The sequence below is a fragment of the Trichophyton rubrum genome (assembly GCF_000151425.1).
Source record: "Trichophyton rubrum CBS 118892 genomic scaffold supercont2.3, whole genome shotgun sequence".
Classification (NCBI taxonomy): domain Eukaryota; kingdom Fungi; phylum Ascomycota; class Eurotiomycetes; order Onygenales; family Arthrodermataceae; genus Trichophyton; species Trichophyton rubrum.
The window spans coordinates 2,265,905-2,293,886 of NW_003456426.1; the positions used below are offsets into that span (position 1 = coordinate 2,265,905).

Sequence of the window (27,982 nt, forward strand, 5' to 3'; positions counted from 1 at the left end):
TCAGGCCAGCTGAAGTTACTGCCGGGCTCAGCACCATTCTGCTCACCAAAGGAGAGCCAAAAGTCATTGTTATCGAACTGGCTAGCATTTAGGGAGGTGAAGAGGTTGTCCAGCATGTTGGATTCACTGTCGTCCAGGAGGGCGGGGCCCAGCGGACGTTCTGGCGCAGAATCAAACGGTGTGTCTTGCGGTGATATCAGGGCATCTGCCTCAGTCAGTCTTGTCTCTTCTACTTTTATTCTCTTGTGGCTGCCCTCTCCTTCTCCCTTGTATGGTTCAAAAGGATACGTACAGCCAAAAGGCCCTGGTGGAGGGGTTGAAGAACCCTTCATATGATGGGCGGACTCAGAGCCCCAGCTCCATGCTACACGCGAGTCCACTGCCCAGGTGTGAGGAGTTCGAGTTTGGGTTGGCAGAGAAGAGAGACCGCCTGAACGGCGACACCGTCTCAGTCATGCAAGAAACCATTTAATGTGGCCAGGATTGGGATATGCTGGAGTATGTCAACTGTGTATCGTAACGAGGGCGTCTTTTCCAAACCCCCCGTCAGCAGAAGTATAACTATAACAACCGGTACACTCCAGGAACAGGAACCAGAAAAAATCCGTCGAAAGCCAGCGTCGAGTGGTCCGTCAGGTAATCACCAGGAACTCCAGCGAAGAGAGAGAGAGAAAGAGAGTCAGCAAGGTCGAGTCAACCTGTCATTCCAGGACGTCGTGCAGTCAGACAGGCAAGCAAGCAAGCAGATAATAGTAGTCGTAGAATCGAACAAAAGTGTGGAGGAAGCAAGCCACCCTTTATCTTCTATCACATGCGACTCGCAAAGCCAAAAAAAGAAAAGGAAAAAAAGGCGTGCGGGCCGTGTGATCGCTGGCTGAGGTAAGCGGAGTTGGACCAATAGAAAAAGGGCGGAAGAAAGTCGTGCCGACTTCGATATGGGCGACCGGATGGAACCTTGATGACAGCGAGGACGAAAGATGAAAGAAGAAGAGGGTGCAAGGGAGAGGCAGATGAGAGTGATAAAGAAAGAGTTGAGGGCTGTTAAGATACCGACACTGCGTTCACCGGGCTGGCCTCCCGATCTCTGATGGAGTGAGCGACCCCTAGAGGCCGACCCTTCTTATACGTATATTTGGAAGTATAGACTTCTGGTTTGCCCCAGTTGTCTAGCGCTGAGGCTATTGCGAGCTAGCTTTCCAGAAGTGTAGAAGACTCCGTCACTTTAAAAAAAGTGGACAAGACGGCCAAAAACAAAAAAACAGGGTCTCAACTATGGCGTCTGGCTCGTCGCATGGCGGTATTTCCTCATCCATCAAGGTGGCCCGAAAAGGGAAAAAAGGGGGGACTTTCTAGGGAAGAAGCAAGCATTAGCACGTATACTCCATACTTTTCTGCACGCTGCATGGAGCAACGACGAATAGCAAAAAAGGAAAAGAAAGCAATAAAATAATAATAATAATAATAAATGAGAGAGCGTCATCGAGTTTGCCTCGATCGATCTTCGCTTGTGGCTTTGTATTTTTTTTATTGTTTTTTGTAATTTTTTTTTTTCCCACCATCTTCCCATTATTAGTTCGTTCAACTGAGTTTTGCTGCAGGATGGGACTAGATGCTCTCCGTAGATTGCATACTAAGCTGGTGGTCACTGTCTCGTCCCAGCGGCCCGCAACCGACTGGGATTCCCCTTCGCCGTGTTGACCCAAGGCCTATCAGGACGGACAAAGATGTCACTCCCATAAACTCCGTACGGACTGTTGCTCACCCACAACACACAACACGTAGAGGTACTCTGTCTTTCCCCAGCTTGTGTGCAGAGCCCGAACCCTTCACTTATCTTTTTAAAATTAGAGACCCGCAGCGACCAGGATCGGCTAGGTAGGCGAGTTGAGATGAGATGCAGTTCGGAAGGGTTCCTTGATGGCCTGTACGAGCTTGCATCTTGCAGTTAGTTAGGTATCGGTGGCGTTAGCTATGTCTGTTGCCTGCATTATTATTACTGTGTACCCCGTATAGCTTGTTAGTTACACACCTCGACCGCACAATCGAACGAAGGCACACGATAGTTACTCCGTAACAGCGAGAGCGCCCTAGCGAGCTGCACGCGAAGACGCTGAAGAGTCGAGGGCCCGTCAGCGAACTTCCCTGATCCCGGCCTCGGAAGTTTTTCCTCTCCCTCTGCCTCCTTTGCTGCCCAGCGGGCTTGCTTTCCTCAGCGCTGTCGCGTCGTCCGTCGAGCGAGCGTCGAGCGGAAAAGAAAAAGGAAGATACAAGGAAGTTACTTGCAGGCTTGGCTTGGCGGCTAAATTCCAACCGCGGCTCGCTCTTCACGTGCCTGTACCTCGCCTGTACCTCCAGCTCGCGCTCACTAACTAGCGACCTCGCCAGCAACAACCACCTCGACAGCGCAACGCTCACGATTGACCGCTAGCGACGACGGCGCCCGCTGCAAGTGCTGCCACCGTGGACACGCCGACGCTGGAAGACCGGCTGGCAGAGGTTGGCAGCGACCAATGATGCGATCGTGCCCCGCAAGCGGACACCTTCCGACATCCGTGATCAGATCATCGACCTCTTTTTAAGGGCCGACTCTTCCTTTAGCGCGCCGGTACTTCATGGGGTCCCCCCCCCCCCCCCCTTCGCGTGTCGACCACGGTCCTGCTCCTCCTCCTCCTTGCTGCTGCTGCTGCTGCTGCTGCTGCTGCTCCAGAGGACCCCGGGCAGAAACGTTAACTTTGGCTTCGACTCGGGCTTTGGTGGTTTCGGTCGAGAGCTATGTCGACGCAGCGTTCCAAGGTCGCGCTCGACCGTCTACGCATCTTGAAACCGTATGCACTCCTGCACCCAACCCGCTCCTATATATTCCCTGTCTTTCTTGTTCTTGTCTCTCAGCCGCTCTGCTTTCTTCTAACATGAGTGTTCTTTGAACAGGGTTGCTCGGGCGTTTGCGCTTGGATATCTCACTACTACCCTGCCGAAACTTATCTCTCTTTTGAAAACTCTGCGGCGGAGAGACGTTAGCACCGCAGAGAAGCTACAGCGGGTAAAGAAACATCATCTGACACTGCTAGTTTGGAACAAGTTTGTTATTGACATGTCATTATTGTAGTTGATCCGCATCTTGCATTGTGGTTTTAAATGGGACCGCTTTCCAGTTTTCTGCGCTCTGCTGGCGGGGGGCTCCTCCATCCTGCCTCGTGCCCTGGAAGTTGTTAGATTAAGATTCGCCTCCGGTGGGTATCTCCAATCCCTGCCCACGACTGGTATTCCACTTTCGTCGAACCGGCCGTTGCGGTTCCTAGCGGCCTTCCTGTCCGCCCTGATCTGCTTTCCAATCCTCAATCGTACAGCAAAACATCCGTACGGCCGGCGTGCGGGACTCGACCAACACGCTTCCTCCGATCAATCCAACGTGGCCAAGAAGAATAAGGACTACGGCAACGGCAACGGCAATGGCGGCGGCAACAACTTTGACGACAACGACAAGCACCACCTTGCTGGTCGCACCCTAGACTTGACTCTCTTTGCGACAACTAGGGCTGCAGATGCTATAGTCAACCTGTTATGGTCACAGTGGAAAACCTCCCCACGCGCCGCCCATGGAAAAAGCAAGACCGGGCAACGGGTGCACTCCCTTGCCCCCAAACTCGCAGATACTGGCCTCTTCGCTATCAGCTCCGCTATTGTGATGTGGGCTTGGTTCTACCTCCCAGAACGACTTCCTTACTCCTATGGCAAATGGATCAGCGAAGCTGCCCAGCTCGATAGCCGCATCCTTGAAGCCCTCCGGACTGCCCGCAGAGGCGAGTGGGCCTACGGCCGCGACAACGGCGATCAAGTGGTCCTCGAATCCATGTGTGCTGACTACGGATGGCCAATCGAATGGGGCACTCCCCAAAAGACAGTTCCTATTCCCTGTGAGATAGTGCACATGGGTTGTGGTCCGAACTGTGAAAAAACCGCCATCTGGCGATTTGCTAGAGCTTTCAAGTTTGCTTGCGCCACGTACATCCCTCTCCAGATCGTGATGCGTTGTCGATCCCGCAATCTCAAAACATACATCCATGCTATCAAGAGCGCGCTACGTTCGTCCACATTCCTCGGCCTTTTCGTTAGCCTGTTTTATTATTCCGTGTGTTTGGCGCGTACAAGACTGGGACCTAAGCTGTTTAGCTCAAAAACAGTCACACCTATGATGTGGGATTCCGGTCTCTGCATCGCCGCCGGTTGTGCAATGTGTGGATGGAGCATCTTCGTGGAATCAGCAGGGAGAAGGCAGGAGATTAGCTTGTTTGTTGCTCCCAGAGCACTGGCTACATTGCTTCCACGGGAATATGATAAAAAGGTACACTCTTCAATCCCTGCAAATCATACATTCCCGTTATACTAACTCATCATAGTATCAATGGAGAGAGAGGCTGGCTTTCTCTCTCAGCACTGCTATTCTCGTTGCCTGTACACATGAAAATCCAAATATGGTTCGCGGCGTATCCGGCAAGTTCCTGGCTCGCGTGTTCAAGGCATGATAGATCCTCATAATTACCCTATTTCTTTCACCACCATGTATTATTACATTTTTACGTCATTTAACTTTACAAGCTATATAATGTTAATATATAGATGTCCTTCACTCGGCTTCTCTCCATGGATTTTCCGAGTTTGATAGACTTACCTAGGCAGCCCAGCTAGATCCACCTATTATGTCATCTTTGCTAGCCCTATGCATCACGTGAGTCAGGTACAGAACTCTATTTTTACCCTGCGGAAAAAGGGAACGCCCCTTTTCAGAAAAACGCAATGTGCTAGGTTGTTACCCTTAGCACTTATTTTTATTTTCCTGATATCCATGCAGAACAAAGACACCGGAATAGCGGAGTTCAGTCTGAACTGCTGCGCCTCAGTGTGATGCATGCAACGCTTTCTCCGTACGAATGCGAACACGAAACTCCAAGCGGATTCCACATATGGAAGCAAAATCCTGCAAGCTCGTTAACTAGTTGGTTACTTTCTCGAAAGAGTGATAAGCTTGATCGACTCAGGGATTCATCTGCTTCAAGCGATGATGCCTGACGGTGCACAAGATATGTATCTGTACGACATATTTTTTGCTTAGCTTAGTTGGCAATGACGTACGATGAACGACAGACCACGAGGTCCAATTGACCTTCAAAGCAAACAAGCGTTCACTATGCGTTTTGCAGTCGTATAGTGCAATGCCGATCAAACTGAGCAATAGCCCTATAGGGCTAAGGCCTTGAGCTCGCCCGGTACCAGCGATCAGGGCATTAAATCTCAGCCGGCGGTTGTGCTTATTTTGAACCTTGCCCGTTATCGTGACGTCGACTATTGTCGTGCTCAGGCAGCATAACTTCAATATTATTCTTATTTCGGCTTGTCTGTTTCAAAGACGGGCTGAAGTGGATAAGTATGAGAGGTGTTCAATCACCAACACGCTGTCTATCCCTGCAATGAGCTTGAAAAAGGGGGGTCTAAGGTTGACAACCCTTTTAACGGCCTGTCAACAAATGCGGAAAATGCCAGAAGTCTTTTCCCTTGGTGTTTTTCTCCGACACAGCGGATTCGAATTCCGCGCTGACAGATGTTTGCATTCTGTCACGTTTTTTTGGGTCGCCGGCGTGGGCCTACATGGATTATAGACTATCGACAAGGATAGAGCTCTTTACCTCGCGATATCCCTGCTGTAGCTAGGGAAGTCTAGATACTCCGCTTCCTCAAAATATACCGGCTACTTAAAAATATCAGGCTGACAGGGAACAAGCTTCAGAATCGCTTTGAATGTTTTTTTTTTTTTTTTGGTTTCCCTTGTGGTTTTTGTGAAATAAAGCGCAATGCAGCTCGTGGACTAAAGCAGCCGCCGTTCGCCCATGAAAAATTCTTCAGACCAAAGTGCCCGATTCCATCTAGATCAGACGATCGATTCTTGGGTTGGCCAGGGATACGAAGACGAACCTGATTGAGGCTTGCTCGTAAAAACACGTTAGGCGAAAAGGAATGACGACCAGCAATGTCTGGAAAGCCACGTGGATTGCTTTTTAGTCTTGCACTATTGGATTTCTGCAGGTTTTTTCTCGCTTAGCAGTAGTAATATTAAAATAACAGATGGGCTGGCCTTCAAGGTGCCTTTAGTCGTTCGACTTGACGAAGCGATCAGCTTCAAAATCATGGAGACAAAAGCGAAAACGACCAAAAGAAATATAAAAATTATATAAGCGTATTATATAATGAATGACTAATTGGTTTTCGGATAATGTTTTTCCCGTCAATGCCCTCCGCCCCGTTCCATCCATCGGCATCCAATGGAAATGGACCTAGCTCTTGAGTCATGCCGACTTCGGCCAATTTTGATATCGAGCTGTGATGCGGAAGAAACAATCTTGATATTAGTATTGAATTTAACACTGAAGGTTGAACAGAAGCTATAAAGATGGCTACGCCTTCGAAGAAACGCTGCGGTAAGCCACTTAACCCAATCGCAAAACCATTATACTCATTGTATGTTTTAGGTGTTCTTGGAGCAACTGGTGCGGTAGGCACGCGATTCATCCTTCTACTCTCACAGCATCCGTTACTCGAATTGGTAGCAGTAGGCGCCTCAGACAGGTCATCAGGCAAAAAATACCGTGATGCTGTTCGTTGGAAGCAGTCAGCTCCTATGCCCGCTAAAGTGGCGGACCTGACTGTCCGTTGCTGTGACCCCGCCGAATTTTCAGACTGCGACATTATTTTCTCCGGGCTGGACCCAGATGCTGCGGGCGAGATTGAGATGGCTTTCCTCAAGGCGAATTTCGCTGTTTTCTCCAATGCAAAGAACTATCGACTGGATCCCATGGTACCGTTGGTGGTGCCCCTCGTTAATGCGGGGCATATCGATGTGATCCCCGCACAGAGGAAGCATTTCGGTCTTGATAAAGGAATGCTGGTATGCAATTCCAATTGTGCTGTTGTAGGATTGGTTGTCCCGGCGAAGGCTCTCATTCAGAAGTTCGGACCCATTGAGTCGGTGAGCATGGTTACCATGCAGGCTGTCTCAGGAGCCGGTTATCCTGGTGTCAGCAGTACGTATACCCTACCAATCACCTCAAACATGCAAGTGCTAACTCATTGTACCAGGCATGGATATATTTGATAATATCGTTCCATACATTCCCGGTGAGGAAGGGAAAATATCTAGTGAAGCACGCAAGATTCTAGGAGACCTTAACTCTGATCTAGCTGGATTCAGTGACCAGAAACCCCTTCAGATTTCTGTTGCTTGTAATCGTGTCCCCGTCCTTGATGGCCATACCGTCTGCGCATCCCTCCGTTTTGTTAACCGCCCCCCACCTACCGCAAGCCAAGTACGTGAGGCTTTGCGGGAGTACAAACCAGAGGTCCAGACATTAGGATGCCCCTCTGCTCCCAAAATGAGCATCCATGTCATGGACGAAGTAGACCGACCACAGCCTCGTCTTGATAGGGAGACTGAAGGCGGATATGCCTGCACTGTAGGCCGAATCAGAGAAGATGACAGCGATGTCTTTGATATCCAATTCGTTGCTCTTAGCCATAATACTGTCCTTGGGGCGTCGGGTAGCAGTATCTTGAATGTGAGTCTCCATTTCCTGCCTACATTACATGAATGAATGCTGATGAGTCTCTTCGATAAATTATAGGCCGAAAGTGCCATCTTGAAGGGCTTTGTCTAGCCTAAGTCAGATAGGTCGGCGTCTTGATACACCAACTCCTTGCTATGATACATGCTTGAAATATAGACATGGATATACTTCCTTCATTTCTCATTTTGAATCTGATCTATCAGCTATCATTTGCGCTCCCGACTCTGTGCTCGTACAAATTTGGCAGAGTAGGGTTGCATCATCAAACCTCCACTGCCCGGATCTAATCCATGCATCGATTGATAGGAATTTAAACTTTAGTTTTCCCCGCGTCCTACATATTGCCAATCGATACATGGAATAGAACACATAGCAAACACAGGGATATGGGGAATTATATTGGGATTATGGCGATATATGTTCATCTATACTTTATTATGTACAAGGTACAGTGTATATACAAACAGAAATAGGTCTCGGACCCGACAATTAGATTCAAAAACTCAAGCAGACAAGAGCCATCAAGAAACCGTAATGGTTTATGGGCTGATACCTAAGACAGGATTGCAATCACTTTAGCAGCCAAGGTAGATAGCTATATAAAAGTCAGTCATAATGAACTCCACATCAGATGAAGGAATGGAGTTTACATACCGTTGGCGAAAAGGGAGTAGGTATCGGCGTTCTGGATGGCCTTGGAGGCTGGGAGAGCAGAGACACGCTGATAGCCGTAGCCGAGATCCTCGCAGAAAGGAGTGACAACAGCGGGGTTGTGGGTGAGCTCGTGGAGAGTGGTGGTGGCCTGGTCCTGACCGTGGCAGCGGTTGTTAAGGGCAGGGAGCTGGTAGTAGCTGGGGCAGTTGAAGACCTGGTTTCTGGATGGAAGGGTGTATGCAAGGACACCAGGGTGGCAACCACCTCTGTTGTCATTGCAGTAGTAGGTGGTTCGGCCAGTAGAACCAGAGCTGGACTCGCGGGCGACGGACAAGAAACGGCTGGCAACCTTCTGGACGGTGCGGCTGTCAGCGGTCTTGAAGTACTCGCGCATCTTGCTGGGGTTTCTCTGAGCAGCAGAAGCGGCAGCTCTGGAGAGGCGAGAAGCGTTGGAGAGAGCAGTTTGGAGGACACGAAGCTGGCTTCCGCGGCAGCTGGAGGTGACGATGTTGGAGCGCTTGTCAATAACACCGGTGGAGTCGTCACCGCCCATAGCCTGTTCAACAGCAGCGGCCTGCTTTCCATCGACATCCATAGTGAGCTCGTTGGACTCATAGAGAGTGTGGCCGGTAATGGTGGTTGCGTTCTCCTCAGCGGTAGGGACCATTCCGTGTGCCTTGACAGTGATTTTTCCGCCACGGCTCAGGTCGTGAGTAGCAGCAAGATCAAAGGAGTGCTCAACACTGGCTTTGGGGCCAAGGTTAACGAAGTACTCAGGGGTGAGGTCAGACATCTTGTAGCGGGGGAGCATTCCAGTGAACTGGACCTCAGCACCTTTTGTATATAGTTAGCATCATGCTGCGATGAGCAGGTAATAATATAGAAGACTTACCATCTTGGTAGACCATAACCTTGCGGGTTGGGTGCTCATCCATGATGGTGTTGAACTTCAACAAGTTCAAGGTACGGTCACCAGTGTTGGTGATAGTGGCCTTGATCATAGAGTTACCAGTAGCGGCCAGCTGGACATCAATCATGGTGTGATTGTGAGCAGCAGCTGGGATAGAGGCAGCCAGTGCCAGAGGGGCGCCGAGAGCGGCGAGAAGAGCAGTGAATTGCATCTTGAGCTCAGGAAAAAAAAGGAAAGGAAAGATAGGGAATACAGTGAATGACAGTGTAATGAATGACTATGTAGGGAATGATTGAAAGGACTGACTGAAAGGACTGACTGGTCTGGCTTTCGAAAAAGGTGTTTGTCGTGGTGGTGGGAACCTCCTTTTTATATCTTCTTCAGAGCGTACAATCTCATCCTTCGGATATATCCTCAGGAAGAGCTGACGCTCCATCCAGCCCTTCGCAGTTGGAGCTAAAGCTTGTATCGAACATGCAATAGCAAAATCCCCGGGACGATATCATATCAGAAGGACGGTATAGCTTGGACAGGGAGAAGACGATGTAATTGGAGGATACAATTCGCTGTTCGACACCCATGTGTACAATGTGATCCACAGGTAATATGACTTCACCAGGGTATGTGGTGTTTAAGTTCCGGGAAAGGCTAACCTCTTGTTAGCCAACGCCCTGTCAAAGGGCGGAGTATCATTCCGAACGCTAGCTTGTGAAAACAATGGGAGGATTACCTTATTTTAGACCGACCGAGACACAAGGAAACTGGCCGTTTTGTGGTCTGCGCAAATGCAGGCCTGTCTCTGCTCTGCATACGGAGTAAGGGATATCATTTCTTTTCCAAGAACATGCCACCATTCTAGGTGAGGTGCTTGAGATTTTCGCGAGTCACTGCAGTAGTACGGAGTACTCCGTAAAGGTTGGGAAATTCCTGGTGCATTATCATTAGCCTGGCCATAGAAAAGGGATTACTTCCTCATTCGGAGAACAACAAACCAGATACCCACTTAGTCGTGGTTTGTCTGCACTTCTCCTGTCATTTTTACTAGGGTACAAGGTATTGGATTGCCCCTAGAGCTTCGAAGATTGTCTCTATATCTCGTTCTCACCATCCTTATTCATGTAATCAATCCACTATCAAGCTGGTGGGAGCATTTTGCGGCCATTATTTTGTGATCTTTACCGCATAGCCGGAGCCATGAAGCGTAGAGTCAAGCATTACGGCACATCAAATCCACAGATCGGCTTGAAAGAAAAGTCTGGAAAAGCCGGATCACAGCTAGCCTGAACGGGTAGTTATCTAGAGGAATTCATACGACACCTTGAACGAGCGGGTTTGCAGGATAGATGGGGATGTGGAGAAGATTTATGCATGGCATTTTCAATCATCATTCCTCTGTCGATATACGGAGTACTTGCTGTAGCAGCGGAGAGGCGGTGCGGCGGTTATTATCCGAACCTCATAACTGCCCTTGCAAAACAGCGGAAGCATCATTAAATCCGATCGAAATAACACACTCCGTGCAGAGTATTTGCCGTTTGTATGTCAAACTCGACATGAATCTAGAGGCAAGATAAGGATATGTGTAGTCCGTAGGGCGTATGCCCAACCCTCACCTCAAGTAGAAACGTTGCCAGGCATGAGGATCGCCATTTTTTCTAAGACACGGAGAACAACTTCGGAATGTTTTTACCGGCATCTATGGCGTGGGCGGCGGTAATTCAACCTTGAGATCGGCGACAGCTCCATCCAAATGGATGAAACAGCTAGTGCTAAGGGGAAAAAAAATTTTCGGGCATACCATGTCCTATGACTTGGTATCTCTGTTCACCTCTAAATATCTAGCTCCACGGGATATCATTACCAATACATTCAGAGTGCCAAAAAGCATAAGCAGCCTGGAAGCTGGTGGTGCATCTAGCCCTCCGACATGAGGGAATCCGCCCAGTAGTATGTGTATATCTAGTCAGAAGGTAGTGATGTTCTAGTACTCCGTAGGTGTTTGCGGGTATTTGGCTGTCCCTTTTACTCCATAACCATGGCTACGGCCACTCGTACGAATCGGACCCATATATCCGCTTGGTGAGGCTCTCAACATCGAGTCGGAATTCAACAAAAAGCCAGGTGACGTGGTATTCCAGCGACTTGTGAGGATCAGCCGCCTTATATTCTTTTCAGTGTATGGAGTGGAGTATCCATCAACGGATATAGCACGCTGGTGCGTGCAGGCTCTGTGGTCTTGGAGTGGCTGTGAGCTGGGCATTCCTTCAGCTCTTCGACCGGAGATGATATAATTCCCCATTCCGGATCCTGGGATAAGGATGCCTTAAAGAGTGTGGATCATGGATACAGTAGATTGCGTGGCTGTCTGAGGTTGTCTAAGCGCAATCATGGGGCTGGAATCATTTCCATCACCAAGTCCTTCACTGTAAGAAAGGACTGCAACGTGACCAGGCTGTCTGAGACAGGAATTATATCAGGACAAGATTGTTGTGTGAATAATGTGAAGCCACGGAATGCCTAGAAATTGACAGGTTCAGGAGGTGAAGACGAGTTGAAGTTCGCATTTCCCCTTTTTGGACCCACAGGTGGTGGACGATGACTAAGCAAGCACAAAAAGAGCAACTTCTTCAGAGAAACGACAGACTTCCAACGTCTTCTCTATTTCACAGTCGACGATGCTATGGCGTTGAACGGCTTCACCGACCTTAAATTTGGGTTGGTCCCGGCAAACGGACGGGCGGGAGCTTTTCGAACACCTTAAAAGCTCGTCAAGTGTCTGGAAATAGATAACTACCCACTTTCTTACTACGAAATATTGGCCAACCACTCGCTCAAACAAAGATACCCTTTAAACGTCTCCAGCTATTTCTGCCCTGCATATTTCCTAGTTACATCTTGTTTATGATGTACTGAGGCCGAGTACCAGTGAACACACCTTCAATACTACCTATATTGAAGTTTCCTTTAACATCGCCAACTTTCGACGAAACGCTTATTAAACTCGCTAGAAACACGATTTCAATAGCCCTAGATTACTAGAAATACGCCAACAAGATGCCCTGCGAGCCATGAAACCCACATAATGGTGTAGCAGTACTCTGCGATGATGGAGGTCAACCAACAGTATATGAATGTCACCACTCTGTTATCCAGGAACTGCCTAAAACAGAAAAATTCCATATTTAAACATATACCTTCGGTACATGGTCCTTATGGGAGTGACTGCCAGGCTCCCAGTATCTTGTACCCAATGTTTTATTATCAGGAGTAAGAGTATCTTCCATGGCCATCGGCAGAACACAAACAGCCTATAAACCTGAAGTATGCGTTACTCAGTACTCCAACGTGTCAACCATGCCAAATTCTGCCTTAAACATGGGGCAGTAGGAATCAAATAGCGTTAACCAGATGGTATTCGACAGTTGAATATGTCAGGCCAAATTACTGACGGCCACCCGGGTGATGGGGCTGGGTGTTGGTGTATATGTCCAGCTTATTTGGCAACACATAGACTTCATGTGTTTCCTTCTGGCTCTTTGAATAAAATCGAGAGACGAAGCTCCAGCTAATGGGAACGACGCGGTAGAAGGGAAAAAGGGAATTTGCCAAACCATAGCCCTCAATGAGTCGAAAATTTATGCATTTAAGGATGTCTGAAGGTGAAATTGAACAGGCGCAAAAACTTTTAAGAAGTTGTGCCTGGTTGGCCCGTAAAGTGCATGCTTTCAAGGCTTCACACCTGCCTATGGAATCTTGATGACGTGAACACTACCGTAATCATTCAATAATTCCTTGACGCGGTGTGACGAATAAACTGGGTACATTTCTCAGCAGCTCTCTGGGTTGTGACGGCAATACTCAACGCCATACAATGATGAACAACTCAGGAAAGGTTTATAAATATGGAGAAGTTAGCATGGAAGCCGGAGGTGAACCGAGGCATTCCCAGCCAGCCTTTCCAGGACCCTGTTCCGTACACAGCTTTGAAGGCTTCGGGGGTCACGGACACACCCATGCATGCTGCCTGACAGGCTTTCCAAAACAAGCCCTACCTTACCCCTGGTCTTTCGCTCTTCATATCAATTTATGGGAAAGTATAATAGATTTTGGTCTCATGGATTCCAATATAAACCTATACGGAGTATTTAGTTCAGAGCTGTCGGAGCTGTCGGTTGCAATTGAGGTAAAGCTTTCATGTTGGGAGCCTACTCAAATGCCAGCCATAGCTCTCCGTATTTGAAACGATAATAGGTGTACCGACGGCCCATGCCCAGCTTGGAGGGCGAGAGACTCGAATTGTTTGTCCAGGTACCCTGGCACATAACAACCCTTGCCATTCCCACTCCCCAGGTTACGCTAAAACTGTGACAGTCCGCATGGGGCGGCCAGTGGATGCCAGCTCCAACATCCAAATGGAGCACTTACTTAAAAGTTGGCCAACAGACGAGAGGCACTCCATAACTCGCTGTTAACAAGGGCTGTTCGGGAAAGATTGATGATCAACCCCAGGATTTATATATATGTATGCCTGACTGACAACATTACCAATTCGCACAAACTTTCTTTTGAATAATTTCGCAAACGCCCCAGAAGAATCAAATTGCCTAGATAAGTCAAAAAAAAAAAAAAAAAAAGGGGGGGGGGGGGGGGGGAGGCCAGATGTTGTCTGAAAGATAACGAGAAGGCTTGGTATCCTCTTGTTAGTGAGGGGTGTCGCTTGACGATGCGAACTCGGACTTCGAGCTCCCTATGTTAGAGTAGTAACACTCGACAGCTCAAGACCTTCAGCCCAAAACGTGGAATCAGAGGTCGAAATATCCATGAAGATGCTTGTTTCACGCTAAAGACGAACGTGGAAGAGACGTCTCGTATTCCACACTCCGCGACTCAGTGGCCACTCACAAGGCGACTTTCTGGCGAACAAAGTCATTCTCTGCATCCCTGCCAAGGGGGGATTTATCTCATTCCAGTCCACCTCGCTTATATTTTTAGGACCCCCTTTTCCACGGAGCTCGGAGTTAAGCTCCAGATAAACTACGAAAGTATGTGGCTACAAGGATTGCATAACTGATTGACGGCCTTTATGCAAGGTACCGGCTGGCATTGACCATGAGCCAGTCCAACAGGCGCAACATTTCATGCATCTCGTCACACATTTCGACTTTCTTTTCTGAGCAACTCGCATCCCGCGCCCTCCTCGTCATAGCAAATGTTGGTATACAGACGAAGAAGTCGAGTCAAGTAAGTTCACGCCCCAAAACGACCTTGCATGGTCTGCTGCAAACTAGCTAGCCAAGGACGTCTCACATAGTTATGCCGACTTTCCGATATATGGAGCCGAGTCGAAAGAGGAATGTAAGTACGACCGGAAACCCCCCAGTGCTTCAACTTCGAGCTTGTTTCCCTCTTCCGCAGAGCTTTGCATGTCGATGAAACGTCGATACGTTCCCCCTCCCGTTTCTCTCCTCCTTTTTCTCGAAGCATCAGGGCGATTATCGCGGGTTCTCGTCGCCGCCACTCCGATGGAGGCGTATGGAATCAGTCGGCTGTTGAGCCTGGTAATCGCCATCCCAAAGGCTCCAGCCAACCAGAAAATTCAAATGTGATTTCCGGCGCATTTGGTTGGGCAGTTCTCCAGTCTGGCGGCGGGACCTAAAGATGGGGATCGACCTAAGAAAAAGTCTTTCGCGATGTCAGGGACCCATCAAACTAGCTCGTTTTCTGAAACGTCACTGATTTTTTCCGTCTGCTTGCCAGACTGCCCTACACTGCCCTCCAGTCAGATATGGAAAAGATATTCTCATCCTGAAGCAGTTCCTGACAAAACATTCTGTAGCGATGGTGCCTTGGGTAGGTCTGGAGGTGGCAAGCCCTCCCTGCAGTGTGTACGACTGCTTGACCCTGTCCTGGTAGATTCCAGGACTGGTTCATGACGAGCGATCGGTCACAATTTACCCAGGAAAAGAAAGTCTTTTCTCTGGTATCAAGCTAACTAGCGTCGGATCTAGCCAGGAGGACTGGACGGTTGCCCTGGCGCTCTGTTGGTCCACCCGGAATCCTCCACTCAGTCATCTCAATCGCGAGGATCTAACATGTTCAATTTGATAACTATTCCATTAGATGGAATAGCAGTACTCCATACCTAATGTCGTGCAATTGAGTTCGATTTGCAGGATGATGTGATGATGATACCCTTTTATCACTTTTCTTGAAACAAGACCAATACGATGAGCCGCAAGAGGCTCGGTCCCAAGTCCTTCGTACAGAGTATACGAGCAGTTAGCACTCACATTTTTTGTGTGATCTGCTCTATCCTTGATCGCTAAAAATTTGGTGCGGCGACCATTCAACTGGTGGTGGCCAAGCGTCTAAAGCCTTATCCGTCTGCCCAAGCACTGCAAGGCACGCTCGTCTCCGAAAAGTTGGACCGGCATTCCCCTTGCATTTCGACCAAAAAAAGCATGGCTCCGGCCTTAGTCGATCGATCCAGGCGGAGACCGAGATCTGTCTATCTCTGACGTGCGACGTCTTCGCGCCTTGTCCGGTCAAGCAAGGTACCAACCAGGGCCGGTCAGAGATATATAACCCGAGGGAACATCCCCCTGATACCTACTTCTATATAACCACCACTTCGATGTTATAGACCTTCAGCTCTCGCGTCTATAGCATTTCCATTCGTTTGGTGCATACCATACTCTCGTTTTCAACTTGCATTCGTTGACCGATCACTCCCTCGTTCGTTATCCCTTCTATTACATACTTCTGGGGGTATTGTATATATATTACTTTTACACGGACAACATGCTGTGCCGGCTTTTCACTCTCTTTATTGCAGCTGCACTCGCGTGCTGCGTAGCAGCTATTCCGCTGCAAGAACAGCAAACCAATTCTATCATTGAGCGCACTCCTGGTAGGTGGCCATGGCACCCACACCGTCCCAGACCGCACCGGCCCAGACCACACTGGCCTTTCCCAAAGCCACACTGGCCAAAACCACACTGGCCAGAGCCACAGCCACAGCCAGAGCCAGAGCCGACTGCAGTTCCAACTATGGCTCCAGAACCTACGACAGTTCCCCCAACTGAGCCAAGCGGAACCTACCCACCAGACACCACTCCAACCGTTGTGCCAACAGTTGTCCCGACAGACGTTCCAACCACTTTCCCATCAATGACGCCAACTGCTGATCCGACTGTAGCTCCTACCGGCACCAGTGTCCCAACTGGAGCACCAACAGGCGTTCCCCCCATGCCTGGCACTATCCCATTCGGAACCGTCATTAACGAATGTACTGTTAACGGTACCATTGCTCTCACCTTTGACGATGGCCCATACGACTACACCGGGCCTCTTCTTGACATCTTTGCCAAGAATGGTGCTAAGGGTACTTTCTTCGTCAACGCCATGAACTTTGGGAACATCATGGACTATGCCGATGTTATCAAGCGCATGTACAAGGAGGGCCATATGCTTGGTTCTCACACGTAAGTTATATCCGTCAGTTGATTTTCCAATTGCCGAACCTAGTCGTTGACAACATCTACTACAGTTATTCTCATGCCGATCTCTCCAAGCTCAACTCCACTGGAATTGCCCTTGAGATGAAGAAGCTTGACGATATCCTTGCTCCTATCATTGATGGAAACCGACCAACTTACATGCGTGCTCCATACTTCGCCTACAGCGACACTGTCTCCAAGACCATGGCTGAACTCAAGTATCACATGATCGATGCCAACATTGACACTAAAGATTACGAGCATGCCACTCCTGACGGTGTGCCAATCAGTCTTGAGAACTTCAAGAAGGGTCTCGCGGCCGGTGGCACTATCACCCTCTGCCACGACGTCCACCAGACTACTGTTGAGCTCTTGATCCAGCAGATCTTAGACGAAGTCAAGAAAAGAGGTTTGAGAGGTATGTTATCTCCCAGTTTCGGCCATAGTTTGAATGATCCAGGCTAACATTTTAACAATTTAGCTGTCACTGTTGGCGAGTGCTTGGGAGACCCCCAGGCCAACTGGTACCGCCCAGCGCAATAAATTCCATCACGTAGAGTTGAACTCTTACGGTAATGGAAATTTCGGGAGGGTATGATGGCAGAGTAAGCTCTGCTACGGGGACGCTGTGGAAGGGTGGCCATGGAAATGCACTTTTCATTGCCTAGGGTGCTTCAAGGCACATCTTCCCAGTCGTTTGACCCCAGTTCAGGGACGAGGCGTAGCTTCAGTGAGGTTGAACGCTTCTAATTACTGATCTGCTTGATGCGCTGGGTAACCGTCTGGAGTCATCATGAACTAGAAAATTGTTTTATTACGCACATTCTTTTAATACATAGTTACACATGCACATATATAATGGAATCTTGAGAAGCACGCTTTTGGAATTTACTTTTTTTGAATATCCTCTTTGGGGGTTCGCCACAATCTGCTGTCTACGCGGCTCCTCTATTTTCATCCAACAATATCCTAGTTTTGACACTTAAGGGGCATCGCTCAAGTGTTACCACTAACCCTGTCCTACTTCCCCCCTTAACCCACCCTTTATTTACGGGGCCCACGCTGAGCCTAGACTTCTGTGATGGTTATACAAATGATGTTATAGGCTAGGTTGAAGATATATACTCAGGGGAACCTTCCACTCTGCCATGAAAAGGTTGCGGGACACCCAAGTCTTCCCAGACGTAGGGGAATTTTGACCAGACAGTGCTTTAACTAGCGGGAAAGCCCATGTTAAATGTTTCTTCGGAGGAAGTATAACTTAAACCCATTGTTTAAGACCAATGGAACAGCGAGTGCATCATTATCACCAATGGTTAAATAAGAACTGCCAATTTAGTATGTTTTAGCAAGGGGATTTTACCTGTGGATAAACAGAGCTACTCCCGGTCATTACTGGCGAGCTGGTCAATTTTTTGAGTCTCGAGCATCCCGTGGGGAATGATCATGCTTGTATAAAATTAGCTGCAATTTACCATGAAGGCCTCTATCGATTAATTAATTACTTATGCTATTGGTAACTATTTCGTAGGCAAACCGGCCGCTGATTGCAGATCGATGACTAGCTCACCTAAGTTAACTAGTTATGCAAGAGTTAGTACAGGGACATAACAAGTATGTCTTCGTGTAGCCTCGAGGGCTAATAAGCGAGACAAGTATTTGAGAGATGCAGGTAGGAACTGCTCTAACGCGAAGCTGGCCCTTTTCATGACGTGAAAATGCTTACTGGACTATCCCGAGGGCCATATGCCAGCAGGCAGTTGAAATACGCTCTGTTAGCATGAAGCACTCCGCCTCGCTGAACAGACCCTGACGTCTAACTAATTTCCCAGAGTTCAAACGCGTTGCGGCTGCTACTGTCAACAGGCATGAATCTGATACCAAGAGCTTCAGACAGTTCACGGAGGGCGGATTTGACCGTGTCTTCGAAGTCGTGATGTAAGGGCGACAACACTAGGATTCTCATCTGGCTTCTCTACCCTTACACTGTCCCGAACGCCTTGCTGTTGCGAACGAACTTGCAACGTTGGGCCTGCTTCGCTGTCATGACATTCGGATGCCGTGACTCCTTGTCTACTCTGCCGATAATACAGTCGGAGCCGAATACATTCATATTGAGAGCGCCAGAGGAGCTTCGGAAATTCATTGTATACCCTTTCAGAAGAGCAACGGTTAAGAGGGATCTTGATGGGCATGGTCCCGCCTAAGGCCAAGTTATTTGCCATCCACCCCCCGCTGCGGGTAGCGTATATTACAGTGGTGAATCTAACCCCGGATTTGAATTACCACTGTATATGTGTCTCGGGGTAATGGTGCCTCCGGACGACCGGAAATCTGCGTTGGGCCGGACGTATCTTCGAGTATGCGGAGAGACCTCTAACTCAAACATCGATCGTCGTCCTCGTAAGTCGTTTTCAGGAAATATTAACTATAATATCCGGACAAAGTTTTCTAACTGGTTTATAACTATATCAGACCTGAGTGCCGCCCAGTGTATGGAAACTGTGACAAAGAAAGAATTAGCATGGCTGAAACTGCACGCTAAACCACGTTATCCATAAGAACGGAAGGATTTACTGCGTATTGAAACACCCGAGAAGTACCTAAAAATCCAAGCCTTACATTATCCTGAAGGACAAGATCCTACATGGGCCGATACTGTGCCGTCCTGATCTCCAACCAGACAACATCTTTGTGAGCTTGACATTTTTGGTCTGATAGACTGGCAGCTCTGTTCTGCATTTCCCATTTCCCTCGCAGCGGGGATTACACATTCTATTCAGAACCACGCGGATGACGAGCCATTTACTTCACTCTACCCAAGTTACCAGATACCCTGGGGAAACGAGCCCTGATGAACATTCTGCTGCACTTGAGCAGTTTCGAATGTGACACTTACACTTTTACTACATTGAAATTACAAACCACTTTAACCCATGTCACGGTAACGCACTTAGTTCAGACCTAAGCCGTATATTAAAGCAGAAACATTTACCCATGCAGGCTAGCCTTGGGAGGGCAATAATGGCCAGCTTAAGGTGGATATGGTACGTGTCTCGCAAAACTGGAACGTCGTTGTTATTTGTGCAGACAACAAACAACGGGTAGACATCACTAACAAGTACATGCCTCAATGACCTGTTACTTTTGACTCAGCAGAAGCCCAGGAAGTACTCATCGAACAGGAGTATGTAGACATCGATACTCAACTTTCTAGGATTCGGGACGCGATCGGAGTAGGTGTCGACGACTGAACATTAAAAGAAACTTTTGATGACGCTGTTGCAAGTGCAAAGGAGTTCAAGAGATGGCAATTGCTTCAGCCTCGGATAACAAACATAATCAAAAGACGATCGAGAAACATTGCCAGTTATGACTTTGACGAGGCTGGTACTCGAGCTTGTCTGGCTTGGGTATTAGGATAAGTGCAAAATCTCGTCAAGAAAGCCACATATAGTGCATCCAAAGACCGTGACCAAGATTTTCATAAATATAAATAGAAAAAATGTAATAATATATAGTCTCGTTTGCAAGTCCAAGGTTTATCGCTTATCGCGATTCGGCGCTAGCTAAACGCCGGCTATTAAATTAGATTACATAAGCACATAGCTTGAGCGAAACCAACATCGGCTGAGATGCTGCATAGTCGGCATGTTTAATTGAAGCTGACCACATAGATTACAATGGAACGGCTAGTGTCACTATGGGCTCGGCCAGCAGTCGGCATACGCACTGCAAATGCAATCAAGACGGCTGGCATGTCAAGATGCCGGATACCGACTCGAGGTTTTGCTAGTCAAACTCCGTTGCGGCAGCAAACGGCTCCAGCCAGCCCGCGGAACTTGAGATGGGATAGCAAGAATACATCTACAATGTAAGTGAGAAGCTGTACATTTCCTTGAATATATATACTAATACGTTTCTCTTATTTTAGGTACTATACAATTAGCATCATTGTCGGAACTCTTGCAGTCGCATATGGCTCTGTGCCTATGTATAAAATGGTTTGACGGTCTCGACCCGTCCGTTTTCGGCTCATGCTTACCATATTTAATTCTCCAGATATGCCAACAAACCGGTTGGAATGGCCAACCTGTCTCAACACATCTCACAAACACCGATACCGGCTCCCGCGTCACTCCCGTCACAGACTCTCGCCGTCTTCGAATAACATTCAATGCTTCCGTATCTGATGTTTTACCCTGGAAATTCACTCCCCAGCAGCGAGAAGTGCGGGTTCTTCCAGGAGAAACGGCATTGGCCTTTTATACCGCTTCGAATAAAGGTGACCAGGATATCATCGGCGTCGCAACGTACAGTGTGACTCCAGCTCAGGTTTCGCCATATTTCAGCAAGATTCAATGCTTCTGCTTTGAGGAACAGAGACTGAATGCTGGAGAAACCGTTGATATGCCCGTCTTCTTCTTCATCGATCCAGATTTCGCCAAGGATCCTGCCATGAGAGGAATTGACACAATTACACTATCATATACCTTCTTTAGTATGTCAACCATCCCCTCTCCTTACTCATTCTCTGATAATATTTTTCGGAGTATTTGTGCTAAAAGCCTCCCTTTGTAGAAGCTCGATATGACAAAGATGGTGTTTTAAGGCCTACACCCTAGGTCGTCTTGATTAGTGAAACAGTTTATATGGTTTTCAACTCGAGAAGCTCCAAGTGCTGTTGACAAATTATACCAAGAAGGATATACTGTACCCACAGCAATTTATGGGGCTATTTTGCATCTTTGGCGTTTGGATACAGGGTCTCCTCTCACGACATGAACAAATCCCCGATAGGGCATGTATACTTTAAATGTATAGATAAGGCGATTAGAACGAGCTATTCTCAATTGAGCCACTATCCCCGAACCTACGGAGCTACGAATTGTAAAACTGCCCTTTGGTGTGTGATGTCTAGCACACTTGCTTGTTCCCCTATATTGCATTTCACGCCTTTCCCAGAGCCAGGGCTCCTGATTATGTCATCCAAAGTTTACGTTAGTCAGCATACCGCACGGGCCACAAGATGTTAATAGGAAAACGCGCTTCTTTTGACGCGCCCGAAGCTTTCGTTGACGGAGGAGAGTATAAGAAAAGGAGAAACAGCTCAACCACCGACGGATCACAGATATACAATGGCACTTCTCGTTGACAGGCTACGGCCTAAAACCCTCGACGCACTTACCTATCACCAAGATCTTTCAGCTCGGCTTAGAGCTCTGGTATGAGACCAGCGGAAATTGAATTTAGCGGACATGCAATCCTGATCTGACTTGACATAGGCGCAAAGCGGTGATTTCCCCCATCTTCTCGTCTATGGACCTTCTGGTGCGGGAAAAAAGACTAGGATAATTGCCACACTCAAAGAGCTATATGGACCGGGTGTTGAGAAAATCAAGATAGATGCTCGAGTGTTCCAGACCAGCAGTAACCGCAAGCTCGAATTCAATATCGTCTCCTCCATATATCACCTTGAACTCACGCCATCGGATGTTGGGACTTACGACCGTGTCGTTATCCAGGAGCTTCTCAAAGAAATAGCGCAGACGCAGCAGGTAGATCAATCTGCCAAACAGCGGTTCAAGGTAGTCGTTATCAATGAGGCAGACCATCTTACCAGAGACGCCCAGGCGGCTCTAAGAAGAACCATGGAAAAATACAGTCCAAATATGCGATTGATTCTGCTTGCCAACACTACTGCCAATATCATTGCTCCAATTCGATCAAGAACACTGCTAGTCCGGGTACCTGCTCCCTCTGAAGACGATATTTGCCAAGTTCTGAAGCTAGCCGGGAAGAAGGAAGGCTGGAATGATTGCCCTGGGCTTAACAAGCGACTGGCCAAGGAGAGCGGAAGGAATCTGCGACGAGCTCTATTAATGTTTGAAGCTGTTCATGCACAGAAGTGAGTTTGAGCCATCTTTACCCTCAGCCCGGGAAATTGCTGATGTTCGTATAGTGAGAAAGTTTCAGATAACACGCCAATCCCACCGCCAGATTGGGAAGCACTGATATCTGTGGTAGCTGATGAGATTATGGCGGAGAGATCTCCTGCTAGAATCCTCCAAGTCAGAGCCAGGTTGTATGACCTACTTACCCATTGTATACCACCAACTACCATTCTAAAGGTAATATCCACAACCTACTAAAGCAATATTTTAACTGTATCTTGGGTCTGCAGCTAATTCTATTCCAGACCCTTACCTTCAAACTAATACCCAAGGTTGATGACGCACTAAAGCCTGAAGTCATTAAGTGGTCGGCCTTCTACGAACATAGAATAAAGATGGGAAGCGTACGTCTATGCTATGTCAATTCTTTTGAATCAGCGCTGACAAGATACTGCAACTGTTCAGAAAGTTATATTCCACCTTGAAGCCTTTGTAGCAAAGTTTATGAGAATACTTGAAAGGTACGCGCTGAGCAATATTGCCTTTTACTTGGCGCAGACTACTAACGTTCAACAGTTATTTGATGGGTCTCGACTTTTAGATGATAAATGTTGTACGACTGGCATTGAGCTCGGAGAATACGTGTATCATATTTACTAAATCTTATTTCCATTATGACATTGGAGAATATGGATAAATGTTTCTCATTTCCAGGCTTTCTTGAAAGGGAAAGGAAGATATAAACGCTCTATATTTTGACAAACGTCTAAATTACAGGTAATATACATGCAACGCCATCGTCCCGGGTATATCGATGCCTTTTTGTTTATGAAAAAGGAGCCGATTCTGACGTCGTCGTTGGTTTTGAGTTGAGTGGAACCGCTCGTCGTGGCCTCTTCAGAGACTCTAAAGTAACGCCGTCTTTTAACTTGGTAATTCCAACAACAGGCGGGTCGCCTTTCTTGACGAACTCGTACATTCCTGCCAAAACGTTAGCTTCCCTTCAAGAGGAACAAGATACAATGCTCCAATATCTCACGTACCGGGCATCTTGTGAGCAGCTAGCCTGAATGCCTCCCTGGCGACTTTCTCGTGTATATCGCCCTTTAATTCGAAAATAACTCGACTAACTCCGACTCTCGCAGCCCAATAATCAAATTTACCCTTTCCTTTTCCCATTCGCATTTCGTTACCACTCGTATAAACACCTATGTTGGCGCTGACTCGTGGGTATAGCTTATAATTCATCCCTCTCAGACGTCTCTGAATCGCTTCGAATCCAATCTTCAACGACGAGGCGGGCATTCTTCGATCATGGTCGACCATCCGCAGTCCGTAATCTCCCCAAACAACTGTTGTACCGCGAGAAGATCCACCCGTTGCCATATGAGGTCGGCCTTTTGACGATTTACTCTTCTCAGCCGCCTTGGGGACCAACCAGTTGGATGTCGGGGAGGTTGTGGAAAAGCATCGTGCGGCGGAGGTTGATATCGATGATACTGAAGAATGCGTTTAGCTATGGGTTCCAGCGCAGTGCGTGGTGGAAGACGGCATACTAACTCCTCGATGGAATTGAAAATAGGCCGGATGGGCCGAATGCTCTTGACGACGGCCTCATTGGTGCGTGTGTGCAGGCTGGACGACGGCGTTGAAATGCTGTCTTGTCGTCTTTTTGCGATCAAGCAAGAAGTTGCAAAGTCGAGATTATATAAGCTAAATAACTTACATAATTCATTAGATAAGCTTATCAACTTCTCACGTGCTTTGGCGCGTCTTAGGGAAACGCCAACCCAAGCGGACGTGTTTCTCTCTTTTGCCGGTATATTGGACTTTTGGAGCAGACACATTGAACGCCAAAGCAGCTTCTTGATGGTGGTTGCAGTGTGTCGCCGTGATAGACAGGATGGCACCGGATATCAGAAATTTTTTTGGGCCCAAGGGAAGCCAGGCTGCAGCGCCAAAGTCAAAACCAGCTGCTAAGCAATCAGAGGTACATATTTCGGGACAATGCGTTTGATATTGGGCTTTTGACGCTGATGATGGTAAATTCTTTTTTTGACAGGATAAGTCGAATCCTCGGAAAAGAAGTATGTTATTTCTTGTGGAAAGTCTTACTATCGGGATTATGCTAACTGTGGTCTAGGAAACAGAAAAGTTATTGAGGATAGCGACGAAGACGAGGAGACCGTTAAAGCACCGCCCAAACCACAACCGAAGAAGAAGCCGTGAGTATCAATGGCTATGATTTCCTCCGTTGACACAGAACACTGACACGTATGTGCATAGAAAACCCGAAGAACCAAAGGCCGAGCCTACCACCACATCCGAGTACTTTAGCTCAAGTAAAAAGAATCGCAAGCCAAACGTAACTCCAGATAACAAGCAGCTCAACTCAAATGGCCAGGAGAAGAAGGTCCTAACCACGCGAGAGAGCCCACGGAAATCCACCAGAAGCGCACCCTCCGTTGAAATTCATCCGCCGCCACTACCTTCAAAAGAAGCAAAGAAACCACGGAGAGCTGAACGGATAATTGATGATGATGATGATCTTGGAGGAGACGACATTTTTGCGTCGGAATTCCAGAAATCAGGAAAGGGTGACGATGACTACCAAGAGGAGGATGAATCCGATGATTTTGATGATATGATCGTGAAACCCCCAACTGCCTCAGACATACATTCAAATAAAACTAAAAAGGATACCCTTCCCGAACCTGAAAGAAAGGTTCAGAAGCGCAAGTCAGCAGCCTTGAGCGAAGACGAAGAGGAGGCTGAGGAAGACGGCGGCAAGAAGAAAACGACAAAGGCTCGCGCTCCCAAAACAACATCCAAATCCACACCCAAAAAACCTAGGGCAACTAAAGCGGACCAACAGGAAAGCAAAGAGATACAAGCTATACTTAACAGTATCCCCGAAGTCAAAGCCCCTTCACCACCAACTGCGACGAAGAAATTCAACTTTGTTGCAGCTGCTCAACGCGCTCAATCTAGCGGTACTATTGATGATTCTGACCTCCCAGTCGGGGAGCCGAATTGTCTTGCTGGACTTTCTTTCGTTTTTACCGGTGTTCTTGACTCCCTTGGGCGGGAACAAGGACAAAATCTTGTGAAAAAATACGGGGGAAAGTGCATGTCAGCTCCAAGTTCAAAAACAAGTTATGTGGTATTGGGTAATGATGCTGGTCCGAAGAAACTGGAAACCATTCAGAAGTATAAACTTAGGACAATCAACGAGGGGGGCCTGTTTGAATTGATTAGGAAACTCCCTGCAAATGGAGGTGACGGAAAGGCAGCCCAGCAGTATGCTGAAAAGAAGAAAGCTGAGGAGCAAAAAATCAGAGAGATGGCTGCTGAAATTGATCGGGAAGAAAAGAAGCGTGCTGCTGAGTCCAAAGCATCAGCTCCCCCTAGTTCAAGCACAGGAACCAAAGACAAGAGTGCTAGTGACAAGCGTGAGGCAGTTGATGACCGCCTTTGGACTACAAAATATGCCCCCACATCACTTAGCATGATCTGTGGAAATAAGGGCACTGTCGAAAAGCTACAAACCTGGCTGCGTAACTGGCATGCAAACGCGAGAGCCAACTTCAAGAAACCTGGAAAAGACGGTTCAGGGACGTACCGCACAGTTATGATACATGGCCCCCCTGGAATTGGAAAGACGACCGCTGCGCACCTGGTTGCAAAGCTGGAGAACTTTGATATTGTTGAGACAAACGCTAGTGATACTCGAAGTAAGAAGCTACTCGAAACCACTTTGCGTGGAGTACTTGACACCACCTCTCTTCAGGGTTACTTTTCTGGCGAAGGCAAGAAAGTTGAGCCTGGGAAGAAGAATCTGGTGTTGATCATGGATGAAGTTGACGGCATGTCTGCTGGTGACCGTGGTGGTGTTGGTGCGGTAGCTGCCATTGCAAAGAAAACCAGGATTCCTATTATCCTGATCTGCAATGAGAGAAGGCTTCCAAAAATGAAACCCTTCGATCATGTCACATTTGAGTTACCATTCAGGAGGCCAACCGCAGAGCAAATCCGTGCACGGTTGTTTACCATTTGCTACCGAGAAGGCATAAAGATACCTCCCCAGGTGCTTGATGGTCTTATTGAAGGAACTCATGCCGATATCCGCCAAGTGATAAACATGCTGTCAACGATAAAACTTAGTGCCAATAATCTTGATTACGATCAAGGCAAAGAAATGTCAAAAGCATGGGAGAAGCATGTTATACTTAAACCTTGGGATATTGTTGGGAAAATCCTTAGTGCGCAGATGTTTGCACCTAGTTCAAAGGCTACCCTCAACGACAAGGTTGAATTATATTTCAACGATCATGAATTCAGCTATCTAATGCTGCAAGAGAACTACTTGCGAACAAATCCGATGGCAGCTAACTCCTACAGTGGCAAAGAGAGGCAGTTCAAGCTTCTTGAGTTGGCCGATAAGGCTGCGGAGAGTATTAGTGACGGTGATTTGGTGGATAGAATGATCCATGGCTCACAGCAGCAGTGGAGCCTTATGCCAACACATGCTGCCTTTAGTTTTGTGAGACCAGCCAGTTTTATGGCTGGGAATATGACGGACAGAGTCGGGTTTACCAGCTGGCTGGGCAATAACAGCAAACAAGGTAAGAGACTGCTGTACCCCCAGATTTCTAGCATGTTTATACTCAGCATTTCTCTCTCCAGGTAAAATGGCTAGACAAGTCAAGGAGATTCAGGGTCATATGCGTCTTCGTGCATCTGGTGACAGACACGACATTCGCCAACAATACATGCCCGTGATATGGAACAAGACTGTCAAAAGAATGGAAGTTGACGGAAAGGATTCTGTCGACGACGTTATTGACTTCATGGACAGCTACTTCTTGACTAAAGATGACTATGATTCTATTATTGAGCTTGGTCTCGGCCCTATGAATGAAAAGAACATCAATATCCAGTCTCAAACGAAGGCTACCTTCACACGCCTATATAATCAACGCTCGCACCCTCTACCATTCATGAAGGCATCGAGCGTTGTGTCATCCAAGAAACTACCCAAAGTGAAACCAGACTTAGAGGATGCCATCGACGAATCTGATGATGCTGAGGAAATCCTTGGAGAGGAAGAGGTCAAGGAAGAAGAAAGCGATCTGGACTTGAAGAAGGACAAATATGTCAAGGCTGCAAAGACCAAAAAGGCCGGCGGTAACGCAAAGAAATCTGGTACAACGAAGGCGAAATCCAAGAAGAAGAAGTCGGTGGATGAAGACGACGATGATATTGAGGAGTCAGACGATGAGGCTCCTAAGAAGAGAGGCCGGAAGCCAAAAGCGAAAGGCAAAGCCTAACCAGGGCATATATATCTTTATGATTATCTTGGGAATGGTTCTGACTGCCGAGCTGATTGGTCGCCGTTTTGTCAATCCCCAT

The 27,982-nt window shown here is 47.7% G+C and overlaps 9 protein-coding genes across 15 annotated transcripts; 7 read left to right on the forward strand and 2 right to left on the reverse strand.

The window, feature by feature from the left end:
- Positions 1-105: 105 nt before the first annotated feature.
- Positions 106-1,318, forward strand: TERG_12024 (uncharacterized protein). The gene has a single exon (XM_047751047.1). It carries the CDS (start codon positions 501-503, stop codon positions 876-878), a length of 378 nt encoding a protein of 125 aa, XP_047605989.1. The 5' UTR covers positions 106-500; the 3' UTR covers positions 879-1,318.
- A 1,454-nt stretch (positions 1,319-2,772) lies between these two features.
- On the forward strand, positions 2,773-5,743 carry TERG_03597 (uncharacterized protein; the record flags this gene model as incomplete). The annotated part of the gene is made up of 4 exons (XM_003236506.2): positions 2,773-2,825; positions 2,929-3,040; positions 3,107-4,342; positions 4,398-5,743. The coding sequence occupies 4 exons, from the start codon at positions 2,773-2,775 to the stop codon at positions 4,521-4,523; spliced, it is 1,527 nt and encodes a 508-aa protein (XP_003236554.1). The 3' UTR covers positions 4,524-5,743.
- A 699-nt stretch (positions 5,744-6,442) lies between these two features.
- On the forward strand, positions 6,443-7,703 carry TERG_03598 (aspartate-semialdehyde dehydrogenase; the record flags this gene model as incomplete). 3 transcript variants are annotated; one of them, XM_003236507.1, is made up of 4 exons in its annotated part: positions 6,443-6,470; positions 6,522-7,073; positions 7,129-7,604; positions 7,671-7,703. In XM_003236507.1, the coding sequence occupies 4 exons, from the start codon at positions 6,443-6,445 to the stop codon at positions 7,701-7,703; spliced, it is 1,089 nt and encodes a 362-aa protein (XP_003236555.1). The 3 variants fall into 3 exon arrangements, with proteins under 3 accessions (XP_003236555.1, XP_047604099.1, XP_047605990.1); XM_047748123.1 differs by having other exon boundaries at positions 6,443-7,073; XM_047749597.1 differs by lacking the exon at positions 7,671-7,703 and having other exon boundaries at positions 7,129-7,640.
- A 485-nt stretch (positions 7,704-8,188) lies between these two features.
- TERG_03599 (uncharacterized protein) lies at positions 8,189-9,388 on the reverse strand (the record flags this gene model as incomplete). 3 transcript variants are annotated; one of them, XM_047748124.1, is made up of 3 exons in its annotated part: positions 8,189-8,208; positions 8,268-9,101; positions 9,160-9,388. In XM_047748124.1, 3 exons carry the CDS (start codon positions 9,386-9,388, stop codon positions 8,189-8,191), a joined length of 1,083 nt encoding a protein of 360 aa, XP_047604100.1. The 3 variants fall into 3 exon arrangements, with proteins under 3 accessions (XP_047604100.1, XP_047605991.1, XP_003236556.1); XM_047749598.1 differs by lacking the exon at positions 9,160-9,388 and having other exon boundaries at positions 8,268-9,078; XM_003236508.1 differs by lacking the exon at positions 8,189-8,208 and having other exon boundaries at positions 8,260-9,101.
- A 5,286-nt stretch (positions 9,389-14,674) lies between these two features.
- TERG_03602 (uncharacterized protein) lies at positions 14,675-17,822 on the forward strand. 2 transcript variants are annotated; one of them, XM_003236511.2, is made up of 3 exons: positions 14,675-16,661; positions 16,727-17,094; positions 17,158-17,822. In XM_003236511.2, exons 1-3 carry the CDS (start codon positions 15,979-15,981, stop codon positions 17,217-17,219), a joined length of 1,113 nt encoding a protein of 370 aa, XP_003236559.2. In that variant the 5' UTR covers positions 14,675-15,978; the 3' UTR covers positions 17,220-17,822. The 2 variants fall into 2 exon arrangements, with proteins under 2 accessions (XP_003236559.2, XP_047605992.1); XM_047749599.1 differs by having other exon boundaries at positions 16,727-17,822.
- A 2,537-nt stretch (positions 17,823-20,359) lies between these two features.
- Positions 20,360-21,301, forward strand: TERG_03603 (uncharacterized protein; the record flags this gene model as incomplete). Its single annotated transcript, XM_003236512.1, has 4 exons — positions 20,360-20,550; positions 20,611-20,680; positions 20,739-21,177; positions 21,258-21,301. The coding sequence occupies 4 exons, from the start codon at positions 20,360-20,362 to the stop codon at positions 21,299-21,301; spliced, it is 744 nt and encodes a 247-aa protein (XP_003236560.1).
- Positions 21,302-21,814: 513 nt separating this feature from the next.
- Positions 21,815-23,171, forward strand: TERG_03604 (replication factor C subunit 5; the record flags this gene model as incomplete). The annotated part of the gene is made up of 6 exons (XM_003236513.1): positions 21,815-21,901; positions 21,962-22,584; positions 22,639-22,807; positions 22,876-22,974; positions 23,036-23,091; positions 23,147-23,171. The coding sequence occupies 6 exons, from the start codon at positions 21,815-21,817 to the stop codon at positions 23,169-23,171; spliced, it is 1,059 nt and encodes a 352-aa protein (XP_003236561.1).
- A 225-nt stretch (positions 23,172-23,396) lies between these two features.
- On the reverse strand, positions 23,397-24,188 carry TERG_03605 (the record flags this gene model as incomplete). 2 transcript variants are annotated; one of them, XM_003236514.1, is made up of 3 exons in its annotated part: positions 23,397-23,551; positions 23,614-24,069; positions 24,131-24,188. In XM_003236514.1, 3 exons carry the CDS (start codon positions 24,186-24,188, stop codon positions 23,397-23,399), a joined length of 669 nt encoding a protein of 222 aa, XP_003236562.1. The 2 variants fall into 2 exon arrangements, with proteins under 2 accessions (XP_003236562.1, XP_047605993.1); XM_047749600.1 differs by lacking the exon at positions 23,397-23,551 and having other exon boundaries at positions 23,606-24,069.
- Positions 24,189-25,214: 1,026 nt separating this feature from the next.
- TERG_03606 (uncharacterized protein) lies at positions 25,215-27,260 on the forward strand (the record flags this gene model as incomplete). The annotated part of the gene is made up of 1 exon (XM_047748125.1): positions 25,215-27,260. One exon carries the CDS (start codon positions 25,215-25,217, stop codon positions 27,258-27,260), a length of 2,046 nt encoding a protein of 681 aa, XP_047604101.1.
- Positions 27,261-27,982: the final 722 nt, after the last annotated feature.

Excerpts from the sequence above, each read along its gene's own strand:
- TERG_12024 (XM_047751047.1), top strand. The coding sequence starts at position 501 with ATGTCAACTGTGTATCGTAACGAGGGCGTCTTTTCCAAACCCCCCGTC.
- TERG_03602 (XM_003236511.2), top strand. The coding sequence starts at position 15,979 with ATGCTGTGCCGGCTTTTCACTCTCTTTATTGCAGCTGCACTCGCGTGC. Across the intron at positions 16,662-16,726 it reads CATATGCTTGGTTCTCACAC|TTATTCTCATGCCGATCTCT; the intron begins GTAAGTTATATC and ends CATCTACTACAG. Across the intron at positions 17,095-17,157 it reads CAAGAAAAGAGGTTTGAGAG|CTGTCACTGTTGGCGAGTGC; the intron begins GTATGTTATCTC and ends TTAACAATTTAG.